The sequence below is a fragment of the Hemibagrus wyckioides genome, linkage group LG01 (assembly GCF_019097595.1).
Source record: "Hemibagrus wyckioides isolate EC202008001 linkage group LG01, SWU_Hwy_1.0, whole genome shotgun sequence".
In the NCBI taxonomy this organism is placed as follows: Eukaryota; Metazoa; Chordata; class Actinopteri; order Siluriformes; family Bagridae; genus Hemibagrus; species Hemibagrus wyckioides.
The window spans coordinates 30870668-30890602 of NC_080710.1; the positions used below are offsets into that span (position 1 = coordinate 30870668).

The 19935-nt window shown below is 42.2% G+C and overlaps 1 protein-coding gene across 2 annotated transcripts in view; it reads right to left on the bottom strand.

Moving 5' to 3' along the window:
- gpr158a (G protein-coupled receptor 158a) overlaps window positions 1-19935 on the bottom strand; it is a 130163-nt gene that overhangs the window by 50113 nt on the left and 60115 nt on the right. For both annotated transcript variants that reach the window (XM_058403868.1, XM_058404627.1), the window contains exons 4-5: window positions 11370-11572; window positions 6470-6538 (exon numbers count right to left, since the gene is read on the bottom strand). In XM_058403868.1, the coding sequence (XP_058259851.1) occupies window positions 6470-6538; window positions 11370-11572 (272 nt within the window). The remainder of the gene's footprint in view (window positions 1-6469; window positions 6539-11369; window positions 11573-19935) is intronic.

The following is a 19935-nucleotide window of genomic DNA, read 5'->3' on the forward strand; positions in this document are numbered from 1 at the left end:
TAATGTGAATGTTGAACTTTTTGTACTTATGTTCTGGAAAGCCGCTTTGAGACAATGTCCATTGTTTGAAGCGCTATACAAATAGAGAGACCTTTCTGAAGGAGTTCCAACTTGAGAGAGTGCTTTCTTTCACTTTTCCTAATGGGAAGTGGGAAATTCCGAGTTTTATTCATAATCACAGAGACTCCTTCAAGCCTTAATCAGTGAGCAGGTGATAACTTTAACAAAATAGGCTTTATGTTATAACTAGAATAAAAAATTCCTGGTTACACAAATGCACCTTCTGACCCAGATGAGGATGAGGATGAGGTCTGAGTCTCTCAAGGCTTCTTCCTCATTCTTCATCAGGGAGTTTTATGCTCACTACAGTCACCTCTGGCTTGCTCATAAGGGACAAAATTCAATTTATTATTTGTTTCCTGAATGGATATCTTTCTGTTCAAGCCTCTTTCTACACTGTGATGAAGGAAGCAGTTTGAGGAAGCAGGAAGAAGTTTGTTACTCTACAAATAAAAAAAATCTAAATAAAAAATTGGTATAAGTGAAAATATTAGATTTTTTTTATTATTAGAAAGTCTAGCAGGAGGAGGATTATCACACGTTCACGATTGATGATGTAAACAGAATGTAGCTATTATTTTTCTACAGGATCTGGAATGTATTCATTTGTCCTGGAGAACACGTGTGTTATCACCCAGACTGTGAGAGAATTCAGCCAAGATGTTAGTGGGATCTCCTGCAGTGTGGTGAGTAATGTCCTTCAAAGGTCGCCAAACTCGTGCAGAGTGGAACAAGTTTACAAGAAAACTTCAGACTGAAACCTTTCACTTGCATTCAGCTGCTTTCCGTCTCCATCTATCCTCTCTCTCTCTCTCTCTCTCTCTCTCTCTCTCACTCTATCTCTCTCTCTCTCTCTCTGACTTACTCTGTCTCCATTAATCCTCTCTCTCTCTCTCTCTCTCTCTCTCTCTCTCTCTCTCTCTGACTTACTCTCTCGCTCTCTCTCTGACTTACTCTGTCTCCATCTCTCTCTCTCTCTCTCTCTCTCTCTCTCTCTCTCTCTCTGACTTACTCTCTCTCTCTCTCTCTCTCTCTGACTTACTCTCTCTCTCTCTCTCTCTGACTTACTCTGTCTCCATCTCTCTCTCTTTCTCTCTCTCTCTCTCTCTCTCTCTGACTTACTCTGTCTCCATCTCTCTCTCTCTGACTTACTCTGTCTCCATCTCTCTCTCTTTCTCTCTCTCTCTCTCTCTCTCTCTCTGACTTACTCTGTCTCCATCTCTCTCTCTTTCTCTCTCTCTCTCTCTCTCTCTCTCTCTGACTTACTCTGTCTCCATCTCTCTCTCTTTCTCTCTCTCTCTCTCTCTGACTTACTCTGTCTCCATCTCTCTCTCTTTCTCTCTCTCTCTCTCTCTCTCTCTGACTTACTCTGTCTCCATCTCTCTCTCTTTCTCTCTCTCTCTCTCTCTCTCTCTCTCTCTCTCTCTCTCTCTGACTTACTCTGTCTCCATCTCTCTCTCTTTCTCTCTCGCTCTCTCTCTGACTTACTCTGTCTCCATCTCTCTCTCTCTCTCTTTCTCTCTCTTTGACTTACTCTGTCTCCATCTCTTTCTCTCTCTCTCTCTCTCTCTCTCTCTCTCTCTCTGACTTACTCTGTCTCCATCTCTCTGATTCTATCTCTCTCTGACTTTGAATTGCTCTCTCACTCTCTCTGACTCTGTCCCTCTCTCTCTTTCTCTCTCTGTATGTCTCTCTCACTCACCCTTTCTCTGTCTCTCTGTCTCTTTCCCTATCAAACTCTCTCTATCTCTGTCTCTCTCTCTCTCTCTCACACACACACACACACACACACACTCTCATAACGTCAGTCTGCCATGCCGAGATTCACACCCTGGAGCCCTGCTGAGTCCTTGCTAACATATGGAACACAATCAGAGCAGAAGTTTTGGTCAGACAGACCGCAGATCTACGGGAGTTCTCTAATCCACTTAAAAAACGGAGAGAGGCGAAAGCAGCTGAACAAAGACAAAAAAAAAGGCAGCGTGTCACTCAGGGCCGGTGGAGGCACTTTAAAAGAGATCCACACTGTTTCTCATTAACCTCCTGATGAGCAGCACTACTGAGGAAGGGGCAGGACAAGGAGGTCACCAGAAGGAGAAGTGGTGGGGAAGAAACGGGGCATTTACCTGGTGTGAGAGCTTCTCACACACACACACACACACACAGACTGGAGTTTGAGAAACAGGAGTAAGAACAAGAGGAGGAGTCTTAAGTGACTCAGTCCTTGGTGTGGTGGTGGATCTAACACCCATCCCAGGAACACTGGAAACTCATTCACACCTTGGAGCAATATATTTATTATATTTTAAATGTCTTTATTGATTCTAGTGTTCATTTTCTGGTAGCTGACCAGTGGACTGTTGCATGGAGTTTGCAGATTATGGCCAGGAGTTAACAGATTATGGAATGGAGTTTGTGGAGTTTGGTGTAGAGTTTCTAGAGTATGCAATGGAGCTAGTAGATAGTGACACGAAGTTTGTGAATTTTGGCATGGAGTTTGTGGATTATGGAATGGAGTTTGCAGATTATGGCCAAAAGTTAACAGATTATGGAATGGAGTTTGTGGATTTTGGTGTGGAGTTTGTAGATAATGGCATGGAGTTTGTGTAATATAGCATGGAGTTTGTGGATTATGGCAGGGAGTTTATAGAATATAGCATGGAGTTTGTAGATTATGACATGGAGTTTGTAGATAATAGCATGGAGTTTGTGTATTATTATTATTGTAGATTATGGTATAGAGTTTGTGGATTATGGCATGGAGTTTGTAGATTATGACATGGTGTTCATAGATTATAGCATGGAGTTTGCAGATTATGGAATAGAGTTAGTGGATTGTGGAATGAAGTTTGTGGATTATGGCATGGAGTTTGTGGATTGTGGCGTGGGGTTTGTGGATTATGGAATGGAAATAACAAATTATGGAATGGAGTTAGTTGGTTTGTGTCTTATGGAATGGAGTTTGTAGATTATGAAATAGAGTTGGTGAATTTTGGTGTGGAATTTATGGATTATACAATGGAATAATCAGATTATGGAATGGAGTTAGTGGAATATGGAATGGAGTTCGTGGATTATGGTATGAAGTTTGTGGTTTATGGCATGGAGTTCACAGAATATGGAATGGAGTTAGTGAATTGTGTCATGGAGTTTGTAGATTACAGCATGTAGTTTGCGGAGTTTGTGGACTGCTGTGCTGTGACCATAACCACCTTCACCGTGCTCACAGTGACTCTGCATCATCAACCCACCTCATCACTGACGTATTCCATATGTCTATAAATCCATTAATATTCAATTCTTTCAGGATGGCAAAGAGTTTCAGCAGGACTGTTCAACTGTCAGTACAGTTAATTGTCAAACCCTAAATAAACCTCCAGTCGTTAATTATACTTTAACCAAAAAAACTATTGTAAACGAAGATTTCTAAGAAGGTTTGGGTTTAATCGCTGGAGAGAAACATTTACAGCCAATGCTTAAGGGAAGAAGACACACACACACACACACACCCTCTCTCTCTCTCTGTCTCTCTCTCTCTCTCTGTCTCTCTCAATGAAAAATTAGCATGCCATGTGTGTGTGAGGGGGTGTGTGTGCGTTTGTATGTGATTTAGTTTACACACACACACACGCACACACACACACACCACAGCACCCTGTCTCATCGCAGATGCTAGAGAGAGTGAAGTTATAGCATATGACACTATGAACAAAAGGGCAGAATAAAGGGAGAGAGAGAAATGTATTATTCTTCTATTCGTAATGCCGAGCTTGGAATTATTTAAAGCAGGAAGAGAAAGAATTGCAGATATATAAAGACGTACGGAGACATGGATAGAGAAGGATTCAGACGGAGCGAAGGAGTGTGCTGTCGATGCTATTTTTAGACTGGAAGTCATGGAGCATGAGTAGAGAGGAAAAGCCTCCTCCCCATCTCTCTCTCTCTCTCTCTCTCTCTGTGTGATGGGCTTTGAGTGTCCATATCTATTGGCCCATGAACATGTAAGACATCTTGCCTCTGGCCTCTTACATGGGCTAAGCAGTGACACAGACACACGCCTGAATCACAACATGATGTGACTAAAGCAGCCCGAGTCCAAATGAGACGATTACTCCATCCCCGGCTTTGCTCGTGTGGCTTTGCATATGGGAAATAAACAAGACGGGAATATTTTTAGATATGCCGTGTTACAAAAAGGTCCACATAAATCTTCCAGACATTCCTTCACTAATTAAGGATTGTTTAATTACATTTCCCACCTCAGCTCACAGAATTGCTGTTTAATTGCGATTATCAGTTGCTGGATCTCGGTATCGCGATACGTCGCACTGACAGGTGTTTAAAGTAAACGAATAGCTTTGTGTCACGAGTCAGTGAGTCATTTTTGCTGGGAAGTTTGCCTCGACGGATCACTGTCTGTGTTCTGAAAAGTGACTAGGGCAGAAGGTCACCTGAGGATAACAGAATTAGCCTGCAGAGGGAACACAAAATAAAACCTGGAACTGCGTTCTCCAACATGTTCCTGGTCTGGAAAGCAAGACTCTAAACTACTAGCTTTTATAGCATATACCGAACGCTACTTAACACCATAGTGGTACTGAAGCAGCAGCGGCTCTGATAGCATATTCTGTCTCAAAAGCAAAATCACAGGTTCTTTGCTATGTTATTGTTTCTATAGCAACAACTGGGACACGGATTTATACGGTGGACATTCAACATCATGCATGATGGTTTAAAAACAAGGTGTTTAACAAACACATACACACTGTTTGGTGACTAACATCGATGGAAGGAGTCTCCAGTACCAGCACTTCACAGCAGTGTGTTTAGGTTTCTGTTTAAACACCAAAAACTCATAAAAAGTGCTTCAGTATTGGATTCTGCAGTTGAAATTTTTTGGCAGATTGGTGTGGAATAACAGGAATAAATCATTTAATCAATCTCCCAGAATTTCCTAACTGTAACCCTTATTATCTCATATTTATAAATCTGAGATAATTACCATCCCTCTATTACCACAGCAGGCTGATACTTGTTAATTAGTGCCCCCCCCCCTTTATTGCACACCAGATTGTATCATTAACATCACAGGTTTTAAGAAAAAATTCCATCCATCCATACTTTGATTAATTATGAGATAGTAAATACAACCCACATACTATTATATTGTTTTAACAATTGATCAGATAAAGTACACCACTTTATAACCTCCTACATAAGCAGACTTTTATTATCTGCCAACCAAAATTCCCTCACAGTGTAGCCAACTACAAGATAATTACCTTTATCTTATGCAGAAATTAAACAATCACATCCATTCTCAGACTCTTAGTTACTGTGCAACGTGATCTCATACTTTAAGAGTGTATGAGATGATTATTGTCCAACAATTTATCTCATACTTTAACAAGCTACATCACTAACATCACCTTATAACCTCATACATTAGCTAACCCAGTGTTATCTCATACTTTAGCAGACTATGAGATAATCACTGTCCATCAAATTATCTCATACTTAAACAAGCTATGATATGATTAACCTCACCTTCTAACCTCATACATTAGCTAGCCCAGTGTTATCTCATACTTTGGCAGACTATGAGATAATTACTGTCCATCAATTATCTCATAATTTAACAAGCTATGATATCACCATTTAACCTCATACATTATCCGAATGTAAATTACCACACCCAGTGTTATCTCATATTTTATCAGACTATGAGTATGAGATAATTACTGTCCTTCAATTATCTCATACTTTACCATTACCTCTACCATTATCTCTAGTTCAGCAGGCCATGCGATAATAACATCACCTCAATATTTCATAAACTATCACACTTTCACAGGCATTTACTCTTTATACTTTAGAAGACTGTGAGATATTCCATGTTCCAAGGATTATGAGATAACTACCATCACTCAGCATAAAATTATCTCACCATACACAATTAATTACCACCAACCATTTTATCTCATACTTTAGTAAACTTTTAGATCACTTCCATTCTGCATTATCTCATACTTTATTCAACTATGAGATAAAAACGATGCTGTTTAGTATCTCATACATAAGTGCCACACCTATTATCTCATAGTCTGATCAATATGTGCTTCAATTACCTCAAAATCTAGGAGATTATGAGACCATTAAAATCCAAACCCCAGTCTGAAACTGTTTCAGATTATGATGTAATTCCTATCCATGCTATTATCTCATATTGAAGCAGAATATGAGATAGTCACCATCCTTGCACATGGAGGTAAAATGTTTTTTCCTACATTCAAAGCTATGATTTCAGCACAGCGTATGATTGATCTGGATTCCCCACCTAGGCATCACGAACACAGCCAAGGAATGACATCCAACCAAAGCAAAAAGAGTTAAAGAACAGGAGACTTACAGGAAAGTAGAGAAGGAGTGCTCCAAACAAGATGGCTTCCAACAGAACCAGCCCCGAAGCCCTGATGCTCTGGAAGACAAAAGATGGACGGGAAAAATACGAGTCATTTGATATTCATTTATTCTATGTGTGGTGTATTGAAGGCAGGACCTCGATTAGAATGGTGCAGAAATCAAAGCATAAAAGATAGAAAGGAAGGAAATAGGAACATGAGCATTGCGTTGAAGGTAATATGAGCATGTGTACCAGGGTTAAGAGACGTATTGGGTCCTTTCAAGGGTCAACAATGAAGCTTGTGGTTATGAGATCATTTCATCTATAGTAGAGCCATTACAATAAATTAAAGCACAAAAAAATCAACACTTCTATACGTGTCATGGATTCTCCTTGCAGCAGAAAAACAATGAGAACCAAAGGGTCTGAAATTCAACATCTGGATCTGTTGTACGGTTGCTACAAATATCCGTACCTGTAGCAGGATTTGGGGTTACACCTGAAGTAGACGTGGCCTAAACAATAATCCCCTAAATCATGGGTGTCCAATCTTATCCGCAAAGGGCTGGTGTAGGTACTAGTTTTCTGTCCAACCAAGGAGAAGCCACATCTGAGTCTAGTGAAAGCCAAGATCAACTGATTTTAAAATGTGGAATCAGGTGTGGCTTCTGCTTTATTGGAATGAAAACCTGCACCCACACCGGTCATTTACAGGTAAGATTGGACACCCTTGCCCTAAATGGTGTGTGAAGTCTAGCTCTGTCAAATTTAGTTGGTTCTATTTTCTTATTAAACCAAGGTTAAATTTTTAGATTATAAAATATAAACTACATCGCAACCCTGACCAGGAAGTTCCAAAGGATGAGTACTGTAAATGTATCACATGTGTATTGTTAGATGTTATTATTCATGATCAGGTTCTTTCTTCGTTAGTATGAGATACCAGCCTGATGTATACCTCTTATCTAAAAACCTCTCATTTTAATATAAGTAATATAATATTAATACAAATCAACATATCCGTATTCCGTTACACCTCTAGAGCTGGCTCTCTCAGATCGGACTGAACTTCCTTCAATACATCCTCATTATATAAACCTTCATACAATGACATCCACCAGATATCCTTCTATACGCCATACAGATACGGCGCATTTCTTCTTCGCTACTCCTTACAGACCGCTAATGTACGCCCCACAGGCTAATGCCTTCTCTGTGAATAAGACACACTCTTTTATGCGAGAGCTCCCGAATAATATGATTGAGCAGAAGCGACTGGAGGGCAAGCAGTGATGCATGTGAATAGATTTTCTCGACGCACAGCGGTGTTTCATGAGAAAATAGTGCCAAAAATAACCGCTGAGTACTCGACTCCAGATTACGCTCTATTTCAGACACACAAAAAAAAAACTATTCTTCTAACACTCAATGCATGCATTAGGTGTAAAGGCACAGGAAGGAAAAATAAGAAAGGAAAAATAAGGCTTTTCATCAGTAACAGGTATCGAAGACCTGCCAGGCACTCTGCAATCAAACAACCAATACAGGCCGTAAGAGCAGTGACTACACTAAAGCATAAAAAAACACTCAATCTGAAAGCTGTCCTCTTCACTTCGACTTCATCTCTTATCCAGGTGAATACAGCAGATCCACCACACATCCGGAGTGAAGCTAAACGCTGACAATCCCGAAACACTCACACTGTGTTCGTCACCCACAGGACAATAGCGTAAATGGGAATGTCGGGATTAAAGGGGATTAAATGATCGGTTTCTATTAATATCAGGCACAGAGAGATGGATGATAGATGAAGGACAGAGAATATTCCTGACAAAATATTTCCCACAAGAACTTTGGGGGGAAAAAAGCAGGCAAAACAGATCAGTGTTATGTAAATCAAAGAGTCAGAGAAAGAGAGAGAGAGAGAGAGAGAGAGAGAAAGAGATCAGTAAGACAGAGAAATGGAAAGATGAAGAACATGGATAGATAGATGGATGGATGGATGGATGGATGGATGGATGGATGGATAGATAGATAGATAGATAGATAGATAGATAGATAGATAGATAGATAGATAGATAGATAGATAGATAGATTACTACAAGCCCTGACCCGAGTAATGAGTGATGTTTAGCTGTATAACTGACAGAAGTTCACTCTTTATATGAATGCCCTCCATTACAAATTTTTGCCTTAAAAATTGAAATTTTGCAAGAAATTTGCTTCGGCATGCGAAGGATTTTGGCATAAGAACGAACTGAACCGAAGCGGACACCGGCTAAGTGGCACATACGTCCGGGAGCCGTTCAAAACTTGTTAGCGTCAGTGGAAAGCCAAGCAAAGCCAACTGAAGTGAGTTTATGAATTTTACAAATTTACTTTCAGTCAGTGAAAGCTGTTAGGAAAGAGTAAACCCACGATACCAACGTTGCCTTCAGCATGCGTTCTAAAGCTAGGTGATTTTTGGGGTGTTTTTTTGTTGACAGATTGGTGGTGTGGGCGGTCTGTTCTATTTTTAGCCCAAGCTTGGGGTCACGACTTCCTGTGAGGAGCCTTGACATGGAATGCTTGGCTTGGGTCAGTTCTTTGTAAGCAGCCATACACTTTCCATACGCTTCATATTGGTCATATTGGTCATATTTTTGGGCGGCTGGAACGGATTATCTGCATTTACGTTATTTCTGATGGGAAAATTCGCTTCACAATACTAATTTTCACCTTAAGAACTTGCCTCCAGAACCGATTAAATTCATATGCTGAGGTTCCACTGCACTGCTAATCTTACAGTATTTCCAGTATGTAGCCTCCCACACTAGAAGCACCGCTCAGATCTGTTCCGAAATTGGACTGAATTTTTATTCTCCATTGTTTCCCCATCCTGATATCCACAGGGCTGATAGCTACAGGACTGGTTCCATCTCCGTCTATCTTATAAACTTTCTCCACAGAACCTTTTAGTCTTTTCTTTTTCTCAGTTTGAGCAGTCTTAACACTCACCGTATCCTTGACCCAGATCTCATGAAGATGAAACTGTGAGTTCTGTCTACATCCGTTCTGCTACAGGATGCCACGTGAGCAAAGCGATGAGCAAAAAAGCACCCTGTAAACTCACAAGGCTATTAAACTAAACAACATAATCAGCAAAAGCACACAAGGCTACTCATCAAATATTAAAGCTGCTCGGATTTTTATGGTCTAATGCACTGAAAGGTCACACCAAATCGATGGGAATCATTACATGAGCTGCTGACCGGCATTGATAACTGCGCCGTGTTACGGTTCCTGATCTGCTCTGCTATGCTACGGAGAAGATTTTCCAGCAAGTTTGCAAGAAACCCATTGTGTGCACTCTTAAAGGGAGTGCTTCTATATAGAAGCTGAAATGGTTCTGTCACTTTGATTCCAGTACACAAAGTTCTTTGTCTTTAGGGTGTATATGGTTCTATCTATGAAGAACCTTTAACATCCTTGGAACGTTTCTATTGCACTAAAGGTTCTCTGTAGTGATAAAAGGTTCTTTAGACTATAAAAAAAAGATCTTTAATGCACTAAGAACAGATGGACTAAATATCCATGGAATATTTCCAAGGTTCTCTGAAGTGGTAAAAAATGTTCTTTAAACTATAAAATAAGGTCTTTATTGCAGTAAGAAAAGTAGGACTAAGAAAAAGAAACATTTATTGAAAGCTTCTTTCAGGAACCAAAATGGTTCTTCTATGGCATTGCTACGAAAACCTCTTTTCGGTTCTTCCTGGCAGCTTTATTTTCAAGAATAAGAACTACAGAGAATTTCTAGTACAATGGAAATGTTCCATAGATGTTAAAGAACCATACACCCTGACAAAGAACCTTCAACTATCTTTAAGAGTACAAGAGTGACTTGACCAGTAGTGAGTAGACCAGTGACCAGTGAGCAAGGGACATTGATAACTGCGCCGTGTTACTGTTCCTGATCTGCTCTGCTACACTACAGAGAACACTTCCCAGCAAATTTACCAGAAACTCATTGTGCACACTCTTAAAGGGAGTATTTCTGTATAGAAGCTAAAAAGGTTCTGTCACTTGATTCAAATACACACTTTATTAAAAGTTCTTTGTCTTTAGGGTGTTCTATGAAGAATGTTTCCTTTGCACTAAAGGTTCTCTGCAGTGTAAAAAGGTTCTTTAAACTAGTAAAATGACATTTAAGGCACTGAGAAAAATTGGATTAAGATGAACCATTTTTTTAAAATCGCTGTGAAAACTCCTTTTTGTGTCTTCTCAGCACTTTTGATTATTTTTAAATTGTGGAACCCCAAAATGCTGCTTTATATAGAACCATTATGAAGGATTCATTGAAAAGAACCAAATGGGGTAATTAAGGGTAAAATCTAAAGCTTACACTAAGCTTCTGGGGTTTTTTTTCTGGATAAGGTTCTATTGGCCAGATACACCATTAAAATAAAGGTGCCAGGTAGAACCAAGAAGGGGTTTTTCAGCAGCAATGGAGTGGAAGAACTAAGTGTTCTGAAGGTTGAAGCCTGAAGACAATGAGCAGAAATGAAAAGTTTTGAAGTTTCTAAAGGAAGTCCAGCATGGTCACATGACCTCAGCATCAGCACCACTAAGCTTTCAGCTCTTTCAGTCTTTATTTAAAGCCATCTTCCCTGATCAGGATCCACTCTGCTCTTTTTGGGGATGAATCTGAAGGAAGTTGGAATAGTTTGTAAGAGTAAAGTGTTATTAGTAGAAACACAACCAGGCTGCCATAGGAGATGAGTTTTCCTGGCCTTTAATGTCCTATACATCCTCTGGAGTAACATTGAGACACTTCTTCACATCACAACCTTTTTTTAACACACGGAATAGCGTAAGAAATGACCAGAGGTGTTTTACTGATGGGATTTATATTGTAGATCTACGATACCTTGTTCCTGCGGAAGTGGTAAAGCAGCACCATGCCGATGAAGTCCAGCAGCATGCAGATGCCCTGGAAGACCAGCACGGAGACACGGAGATATCCTTCACCATGAGCCACACACGGCGTATCGTCCTTACAGTGGACACATCCCTCCTGACAGGGCAGACACACGCTAGAACCTGCCGGGTCACGGGTGCCCACAGCCTTCCCTGGAGAGGAGAAGAAAAAAATCTCACACTAATATTCACAGTACAGGGAAATGCTTCAGAGGTGAAACTGGAGGATATACAACACATTCTTTAAATTATATAACAGTTTTAATGAAAAGCATTCATCCCTTTGCACAGCTTCTACCAAACAGGAACCATTTGTGGTTCCTCAAAAGAACTTTTCAGTAAATTATTAATTTTTTCTGTTGTGCCATAAAGCACATTTTTATAGTCTAAAGAACCTTGGAAATATTTCATGGACAAAGGTTCTTCAAAGAACCCTGAGCATGCACCATTTAAAACCCTTGATTTTCAAGAGCGTATGGGGCGGTGGTGTCCTTAGTGGTTAAGGCTGTCGGTCGTTGACCAGAAGATCAGGGTTCAAGCCCCACTGCCTAGCTGCCACTGTTGGGCTCTTGAGCAAGGCCCTCAACCCACCCTTTTCCAGGGGTGCTGCATTATGGCTGACCCTGCGATCTGACCCCAACCCCCAAGTTCTTCTATCACTGAGAAAACCACAGTGATTAAAGTTGTATTGAAAACTCAATACAACTTTCTGTCTTATAAATAAAGGTTCTAGGAAGAACCTTTCTTTATAAGACAGAAAGTTGTATTGAGTTCTATATATTGGTATATAGTTAAGTTGCTTTCATTTGTCACATATACATTACTGCACAGTGAAATTCTTCCTTCATATATATCCCATGCTTGGGGGTTGGGGTCAGAGGGCAGGGTCGGCCATGATACAGCACCCTTGGACAGGGTGGGGTAAGGGCCTTGCTCAAGGGCCCAAACAGGTCAATGACCTAGCACCTTAACCACTTGAGCTACCACTGCCCAACTTCGGGTTCTTTACTTCACTTCAAAGAACCCTTTACGCCAAAGAGGTTCTATAGTAACACCAAAGAACCCTTATGGCCCTGAGATTCATCATGCTAAAATTTGGTTTATGCGTGTATTTCCATTTATTAGGCTAAATTTTGTAATTGCTCAACCCATAAAAGGTTCTATATGGAACCTTTTCACAAGCTACAAAGAAAACTGCAACTACTACTTCTTTTGAAGTAACTCTTAAAATTGACTATATATTGAACATTTCAAATATGATATGCTTGTTATAAAACATTTTCTTTTGACGAGAGTACAGAAACCCCAGGGCTCTGTATAGAACCCCATGGAACCCGAGTGTACACGGGAAGCTCAGACTTTGCAGGTTTTCCATTTTGAAACTGTTTTCAATACAGTGCTGAAAAGGTTTTCTCGAAGTTTTTCATTTTTCAAAAACAACTATTCACTCTACATGTGGACGCTCTTGAACAGACACCCTAAAAGCATTATTTTTACTCCAGGTTAAATAATTCAGCTCGCATTCGTTCTTCCCTCTACCTTTGGTCTTTCGGTCCCTGTTCTCTTCTCTCCAGCATATCCTTTTTCTCTTGATTTCTTAACACTGATTGGTCATAAGGTTTGAACAGGAAGTAACGTGTCTCCAGAATATCAAATACAACTAACCAAAAAATGTTAAAAGTCTGTCTTTCTTTAACTCTTTTTCCCAGACGCAGAAAAATATTATTTCTTCTTGTTTTTATTGTGTCCATGTTGATGATTGAGTGTCTTTGTCATGTCTCACTTAACAGTGGTGGTTAATATGTAGCTCATATGAAAGTAGACACTCAGGACATTGTCATGTTTCAAAAGGATTTCTGTTTTTCTATAGACTACTAGAGGTGATATATTCATAGAAAAGATCCAGGTACGATTTTTTCCCACACAAATGTTTGTATCTTCAAAGTAAATGCTGATATCAAACCCATTTCTGCTCTCTGAGATGTTCTCCAAGTGCTTGTTCATCTGAAAAGCAGCTCAGATTTCATCTCCAACCAGTAAAATACTGTGTAAGGTTCTCCAACAGAGGGAAAAACACACATCTAAAACACAATGGAAGCTAAACTCATTTTATATCACACTCACAGCCTGAACATCATTTATTTATTTATACTGATTAGAAATATCCCAGAAGTTCAGTTCAGTTCTACTGGCAGAATGGAACATTAGTGTACTGGATAAAGGGTTGTTAAATGAAACAGTCTAATCGTTGGAAAATCAGTTAAACAAAAATGTGTTTACTGCTAATATGATAAATTATATCTCATTTATATTTGAATAATATTGTCTTAGTATCAAGAAATATAGAGATATTAGCACATCACAGCATCAGAGTTGGAGTATTTAAGTGGAGTGAAATATATATTATTGTATATTATGACATATTTTAAATTATACGATACATAATGCCTGTCACAGGCTCGCCAACCTCAACCACGCCCCCGCGCTCCCAATCACCGGACTTTTAATCATCACCACCTGCACTCAATTTCACGCTGCTTTTTAAAGCAGAAAGTGTATGTGCCCTAAGTGCGTGTTGTGCTTGCCTGCTTACCTGATTTACCTGATTACCTGAGTTACGTTTTGCCTGCCTGCCCATTTGCCTTTTCCTGAGTGACGCTTTGCCTTCTACCTGCCTGAGTTAATAAAATACATTTGGATTCTCGCCGCCCAGGCCTGATCAGCAGCAGCCGCAACCCGGACCGCCTCCTACACCTGATCCGGTGGCTGCACTGGCAGCCTTGCTAGAGAGTACCATCTGTCCGTGAGGGAACGTCAGCGCCGGCTTCAGCGGGGCCTCTGCCTATACTGCGGAGAATCCAATCACTCCATCTCCACCTGCCCAGTCCGTGCTCCACGCCCAGCGGTGAGTACCATCCACCTCAGCTCTGTCCTCCATAATCCACGTTACCATGATGCCATATTAATTGTTGACTCACACACTTATTCCGTCAGCATATTATTCAACTCAGGCGCGTCCGGATACTTCATCTCCTCTCATCTCCTTTCCGAATGCCACATTCCACGACGAAGGAGCCCAGATCAGATCACGACCATCCAGGGAAAACCGCTGGGTCGCAGACTGGTACAGTGGATAACCCCGGAGCTAAGGCTGTGCATCAGCAGCATCCATGAGGAGACGCTTTCCCTGTTGGTGTTGGAGGAGGCCAGAGTGGACATTGTCCATGGACACCCATGGCTAGCGCAACATCAACCCACCATCTGCTGGAGTAATGGGCATATCGAGCAGTGGAGCGCTCACCTCTTGCCTCCACACACTTCCGACCCCAACACCTAAACCTGTTCTCCTGGGATCGACGAACATCAAGAGCCCTCCAACATGCACTGAGGTGGATCTCCCAGCCGAGTATCGGGATTAAGCTGATGTGTTTAGCAAAGCCGCAGCCACTAAGCTCCCACCACATCGGTCCTGGGATTGTGCAATCGATCTTCTGCCTGACGCCAAGATGCCCAAGGGGCACATTTACCCTCTGTCTGTCCCAGAACGTAAGGCCATGGACGAGTACATCAAAGAGGCACTTCACCAGGGGTTCATCCATCCTTCTACCTCTCCGGGGGCATCCAGCTTCTTCTTTGTGGCAAAAAAGGATGGCGGGCTTCAACCGTGTATTGATTACCGGAACCTCAACACACAGACGGTGAAATTCGCCTATCCCTTGCCTCTGGTCCCAGTCGCTCTTGAAGAGGTATGTGGAGCTTGCGTCTTCTCTAAGTTGGATCTAAGGAGCGCGTATAATTTCATCTGCATTCGATGCAGAGATGAGTGGAAGATGGCGTTTATTACACCATCAGGGCACTTCGAGTACCTGGTTATGCCCTACGGACTCACCAACGCGCCAGCAGTATTCCAAAACTTTATGAAAGAAATCTTCCGCGACATTCTCCACTGGTTTGTCATCGTGTATATCGAGTACATCCACCACGTCCAGCAGTTACTCCGCCATCACCACCTCTTCCTCAAGCTAGAGAAGTGTGAGTTCCACCAGACTGTCGTTCAGTTTTTGGGATACATCATCTCCTCGATAGGTATCAGGATGGACCAAAGTACGAAACTAGCTGTGGTAAAGGATTGGCCGCAGCCACAGACCGTTAAGGAGCTACAGCGCTTCCTAAGGTTTGAGAATTTCTACCGTCGCTTCATCCAAAATTACAGGATGCACACTGCACCCCTCACCGCATTATTATTAGGTGGACAACCCAAGACTCTCAAATGGACAAGCTCCGCGGTCGAAGCCTTCCAACTGCTGAAAGCCGCCTTTTGCTCCGCTCCTACCCTACTACACCCCGATCCCAATAAACCCTTCATCGTAGAAGTACATGCCTTGGCTTTGGGGGTAGGAGTGGTGCTGTCCCAACAAGGAGGTAAACCCTTGGCACCCCATCCATGTTCCTTCTATTCCAAAAAGCTAACCCAGCGGAGCGAAATTATGACATTGGGAATCGCGAGTTGTTAGCGATTATGTTGGCACTGGAGGAATGGCGGCACTGGTTGGAGGGGGCTATCCATCCCTTTGAGGTAATCATGGACCACAAAAATCTTCAATACCTCAAAGAGGCCAAATGCCTTAATCCGCGGCAAGCGCACTGGGTGCTCTTCTTTACCAGGTTCCGATTCTCGGTCTCCTATCGCCCTGGCAGTAAGAACACCAAAGCCGACGCGCTTTCCCGGATGTACTCACCAGACCCCCAACCAGAAGAAAGCGAACCAGTACTCCCTCCAGACCTTTTCATATGTCCCATCCTCTGGGAGCTGAACGAGGAAATCCGTGCCACCACCGTGGACGAACCTGCTCCGCCAGGAGGTCCAGAGGGCAAAACATATGTCCCAACATCCCTCTGCTCTGCCCTCCTGGACTCTGTACACTCTTCACTGGGCTCCGGCCATCCAGGCAGACAGCACACCCTCTCACTCATCCGAAGCTGGTATTGGTGGCCAGACATGACATTAACCGGTTTGTGAAGGGGTACTCTGTTTGCGCCATCATCTCCATGCCTCGCCGTTTGCCAGAGGGAAAGCTCATGCCACTCCCGAATACCCACCGACCATGGTCCCACCTAGGAGTCGATTTCATCACCGATCTACCCGCGTCAGACAGCTTCACCCCCATCCTCGTTGTGGTAGATTGGTTCTCGAAGGCATGCAAACGCATACCCCTCAAAGGCCTGCCCACAGCCATGGAGACGGCTAAAGCCCTCTTTCACGAGGTATTCAGGCACTTTGGCATCCCTGAGGACATCGTGTCTGACAGAGGGCCCCAGTTCATCTCCAGGGTGTGGCATGGGTTCCTAAAACAGCTGGGGGTATCAGTGAGCTTGTCTTCTGGCTATCATCCGCAGTCAAACGGCCAAACGGAGAGAAAGATCCAAGAGATCGGATGCTATCTCAGAGTGTACTGCCGCGAACACCAGCATGATTGGAACCAATACCTGCCCTGAGCCAAGTATGCGCAAAAGCCACTACATCAAGAGACCACCGGGCTCACTCCCTTCCAATGCATACTCGGCTACCAACCACCTCTGTTCTCGTGGTCCGGCGAGCCGTCTGAAGTACCATCCGTCGACCACTGGTTCCAAGAGAGTGAGAGGGTCTGGGCTTCGGCACATGTCCACCTGCGTCACACTATCTGCCGGCAGAAGAAACACGCCGACATAATGCACAGGGAGACACCGCGAGCTACCATGCGGGCAATCAAGTCTGGCTTTCCACCTGGGACCTCCGACTCAAACTCCCCTGTGGAAAACTCAGTCCCCGCTATATCAGTCCCTTCAACATCTGGCAGCACATTAATGACGTCTCTTATGAACTCATCCTCCCTGTGCGCTAGCGGATCTCACCGACTTTCCATGTGTCTCACCTTAAGCCGTATACTAACCCTGTTCTCTCTCCTCCCACAGAGCCCGAGGTCTCGCCACCGCCCGAGGTCGACGCAGACAACTCTGTCTACCAGGTCCGAGAGATTGTGAACTCCAGACGATGCGGCGGCCGTCTGCAATATCTGGTTGACTGGGAGGGGTATGGTCCCAAGGAAAGATCATGGGTGGACTGGGATGACGTCCTCAATCCAGCGCTGCTCGCCGAGTTCCATCAGCGCCACCCAGATCGACACGCTCCCAGAGGCCACGGTCGCCCCCGTCATCGCTCTCGGACGTCTGGAGACGGGCTTGCCAACCTCAACCACGCCCCCCGCGCTCCCAATCACCGGTAAGTGCGCGTTCTGCTTGCCTGCTTACCTGATTACCAGAGTTACGTTTTGCCTGCCTGCCCATTTGCCTTTTCCTGAGTTACGCTTTGCCTTCTACCTGCCAGAGTTAATAAAATACATTTGGATTCTCTCTCTCTGCCTCCTGAGTTCCCCTGTTACAATGCCAAAGATCAGCTGACTAAATTCTGCTTTACTTAAGAGATTTCAATCATTTTCCTAACAATAATTTATTTTAATGAGTAACAAATGCAACACTCAGGCTGTCAGACTGTTATAGAAAAATAATCAATGACAGGGTAATTTTATAATAATATTTTTTATAATTTTTCTTATAACACAAAAGTCTGTCAATGCTAACAATTTTTTTCTATTTAAGATATATTTTTTATCCATTTATGGTTACATTATCTAGTTACAACATCTCACCAATTGTTAATAGCAGCAGTCTTTCCCTCACCAGTCTTTCCCTCACCTCTCTCTTGAAACCGTAACTCTTAATCTCTTCAAAGCTCTGACACTGGAGACTCCTTCCATAAATGCCAAGTAGTTATAAATTATTATTTTTTTATTATTCGTTTTGGATTATGAACCATAATCCATGAATGAGTGAAGGCTTTCTCCTGAATGACAAAGTCAGTGAGCTGTAAAAAGAGGAGAACTCTAGGAACTTGCTCTGAAGGTCTGGAAGAGGTTAAAGAAGACAAAAAAGCCAAGTTTCAGGTCTTTTTTTCTCCAAACGTCGTTTATTTTTTTCAGTAATCAGACCTGAAGCGAATCTGGATAAAACCATGCTAAGAGCTGGACCTAAAGCCGTTTCTGATTTGTTTTGTGTCGTGGTGGATTTTTCACCTGAACGCTGTCTCTGCAGTTCAATTCAACTTCCTTTTGGCTCTATACAGAACTCTGTGGTTCTGTGCTTGGCCAATAGAATCTTTTCCCCTCCACAAGAAAAAGAATTGCTCTATGTAGAACCCTTATAATACCCTTAGAAGCTTTTATATCTAACCTGTGCTATAATCAAATAAAATGTGTAAGCTGAAACGTGTGCCATTACTTTTGGAGTTTTATCTCTATCTAGATAACGCTGTGAGATTTCAGTCAGGTGATGAGGAAAGGTATTTTTAGTGAAGTTCATCTGGTGCTCGAAGAAAAGAACAGAGCAGAAGCGAGAAGAGATCTCATGAGCGTCTAAGAATAACACCATTCTGTCAGACGGGTCCCATAAAAACCTCTAAAGTCTTTAAACCATCACCGCATCCTAAATCTTTGGGTAAGAGTGATGGAGTTTGTTTTATTCGAAACTAGTCTAACTTCTAAGCCACCATTTGTCAGAGTGGCCCATTTCCTTCCCAGCTTATCTCTCTTTCGCCTTTCTGCATCACTTTTCAAATAAACCGTCTTTGGCAGGACATACCGCCGGAAATCTGAGTGTCTTATTCGGTAATTTATCAGTTCTAGAGGCTGTACTGTGAATCAGTGGAACTTCTGATACACTGAGACCCTGAACAGAATCACTTCTTACTGAAGATGAAAAAAGGAACACTTCCTGTGTATGAAATTTGAGGGATTTGGGGGAATTTAAAAGGACAAGGAAGGAGGAAAACAGAGTAATGAGTGAGTGGCTTCACCTGTGTGTGATTAATAAGACACTAATACAGTTTATACACATTGTTTGTGTCTGAAATTGAATCCTGTGACACAGCCTACTGCATTCGATTCACTGTCTACTAGTGGTGTGTCAATCATGAATGATTCATTCATTATGAACGAATCCTTTATATGACTCGGGAACAGCGAGTAGTCTCAGAGAGTCGTTGTTCATTTTGTACTGACCGCGCATGCGCAATGTCCTATAGGTTCTAAACGGCAAACATGATTAGTCCATCTCGCAAGTCGTTCCTTCATCACATGACAGACTCATAGACTTCAGCTATGCAGTCTGTACCGGAAACTGAAATGATTCGTTCATCTCCCGTGTCTTCGGGTCCGAGTTGTTGGTTCGTTCATCACGTGACCACTTCCTGAATCGGTGTCTTACAGTCAATAATACTAATGTAATGTTAATGTATAATATATAGGAATTATCAAAAGACGTGCAATTTTCTGAAAAATAAAAAAGTTCTTTTCTTGTTCATGTCTGTCTCGTTTTGGTCTTGGTTGATTTTTCTTGGTTGATTTTGAGTTTTGTCTTATTTTTAAATGTGATCAACGTTTGTGTAACTAGATATGTCGAAGTCACTGGCTATTAATACG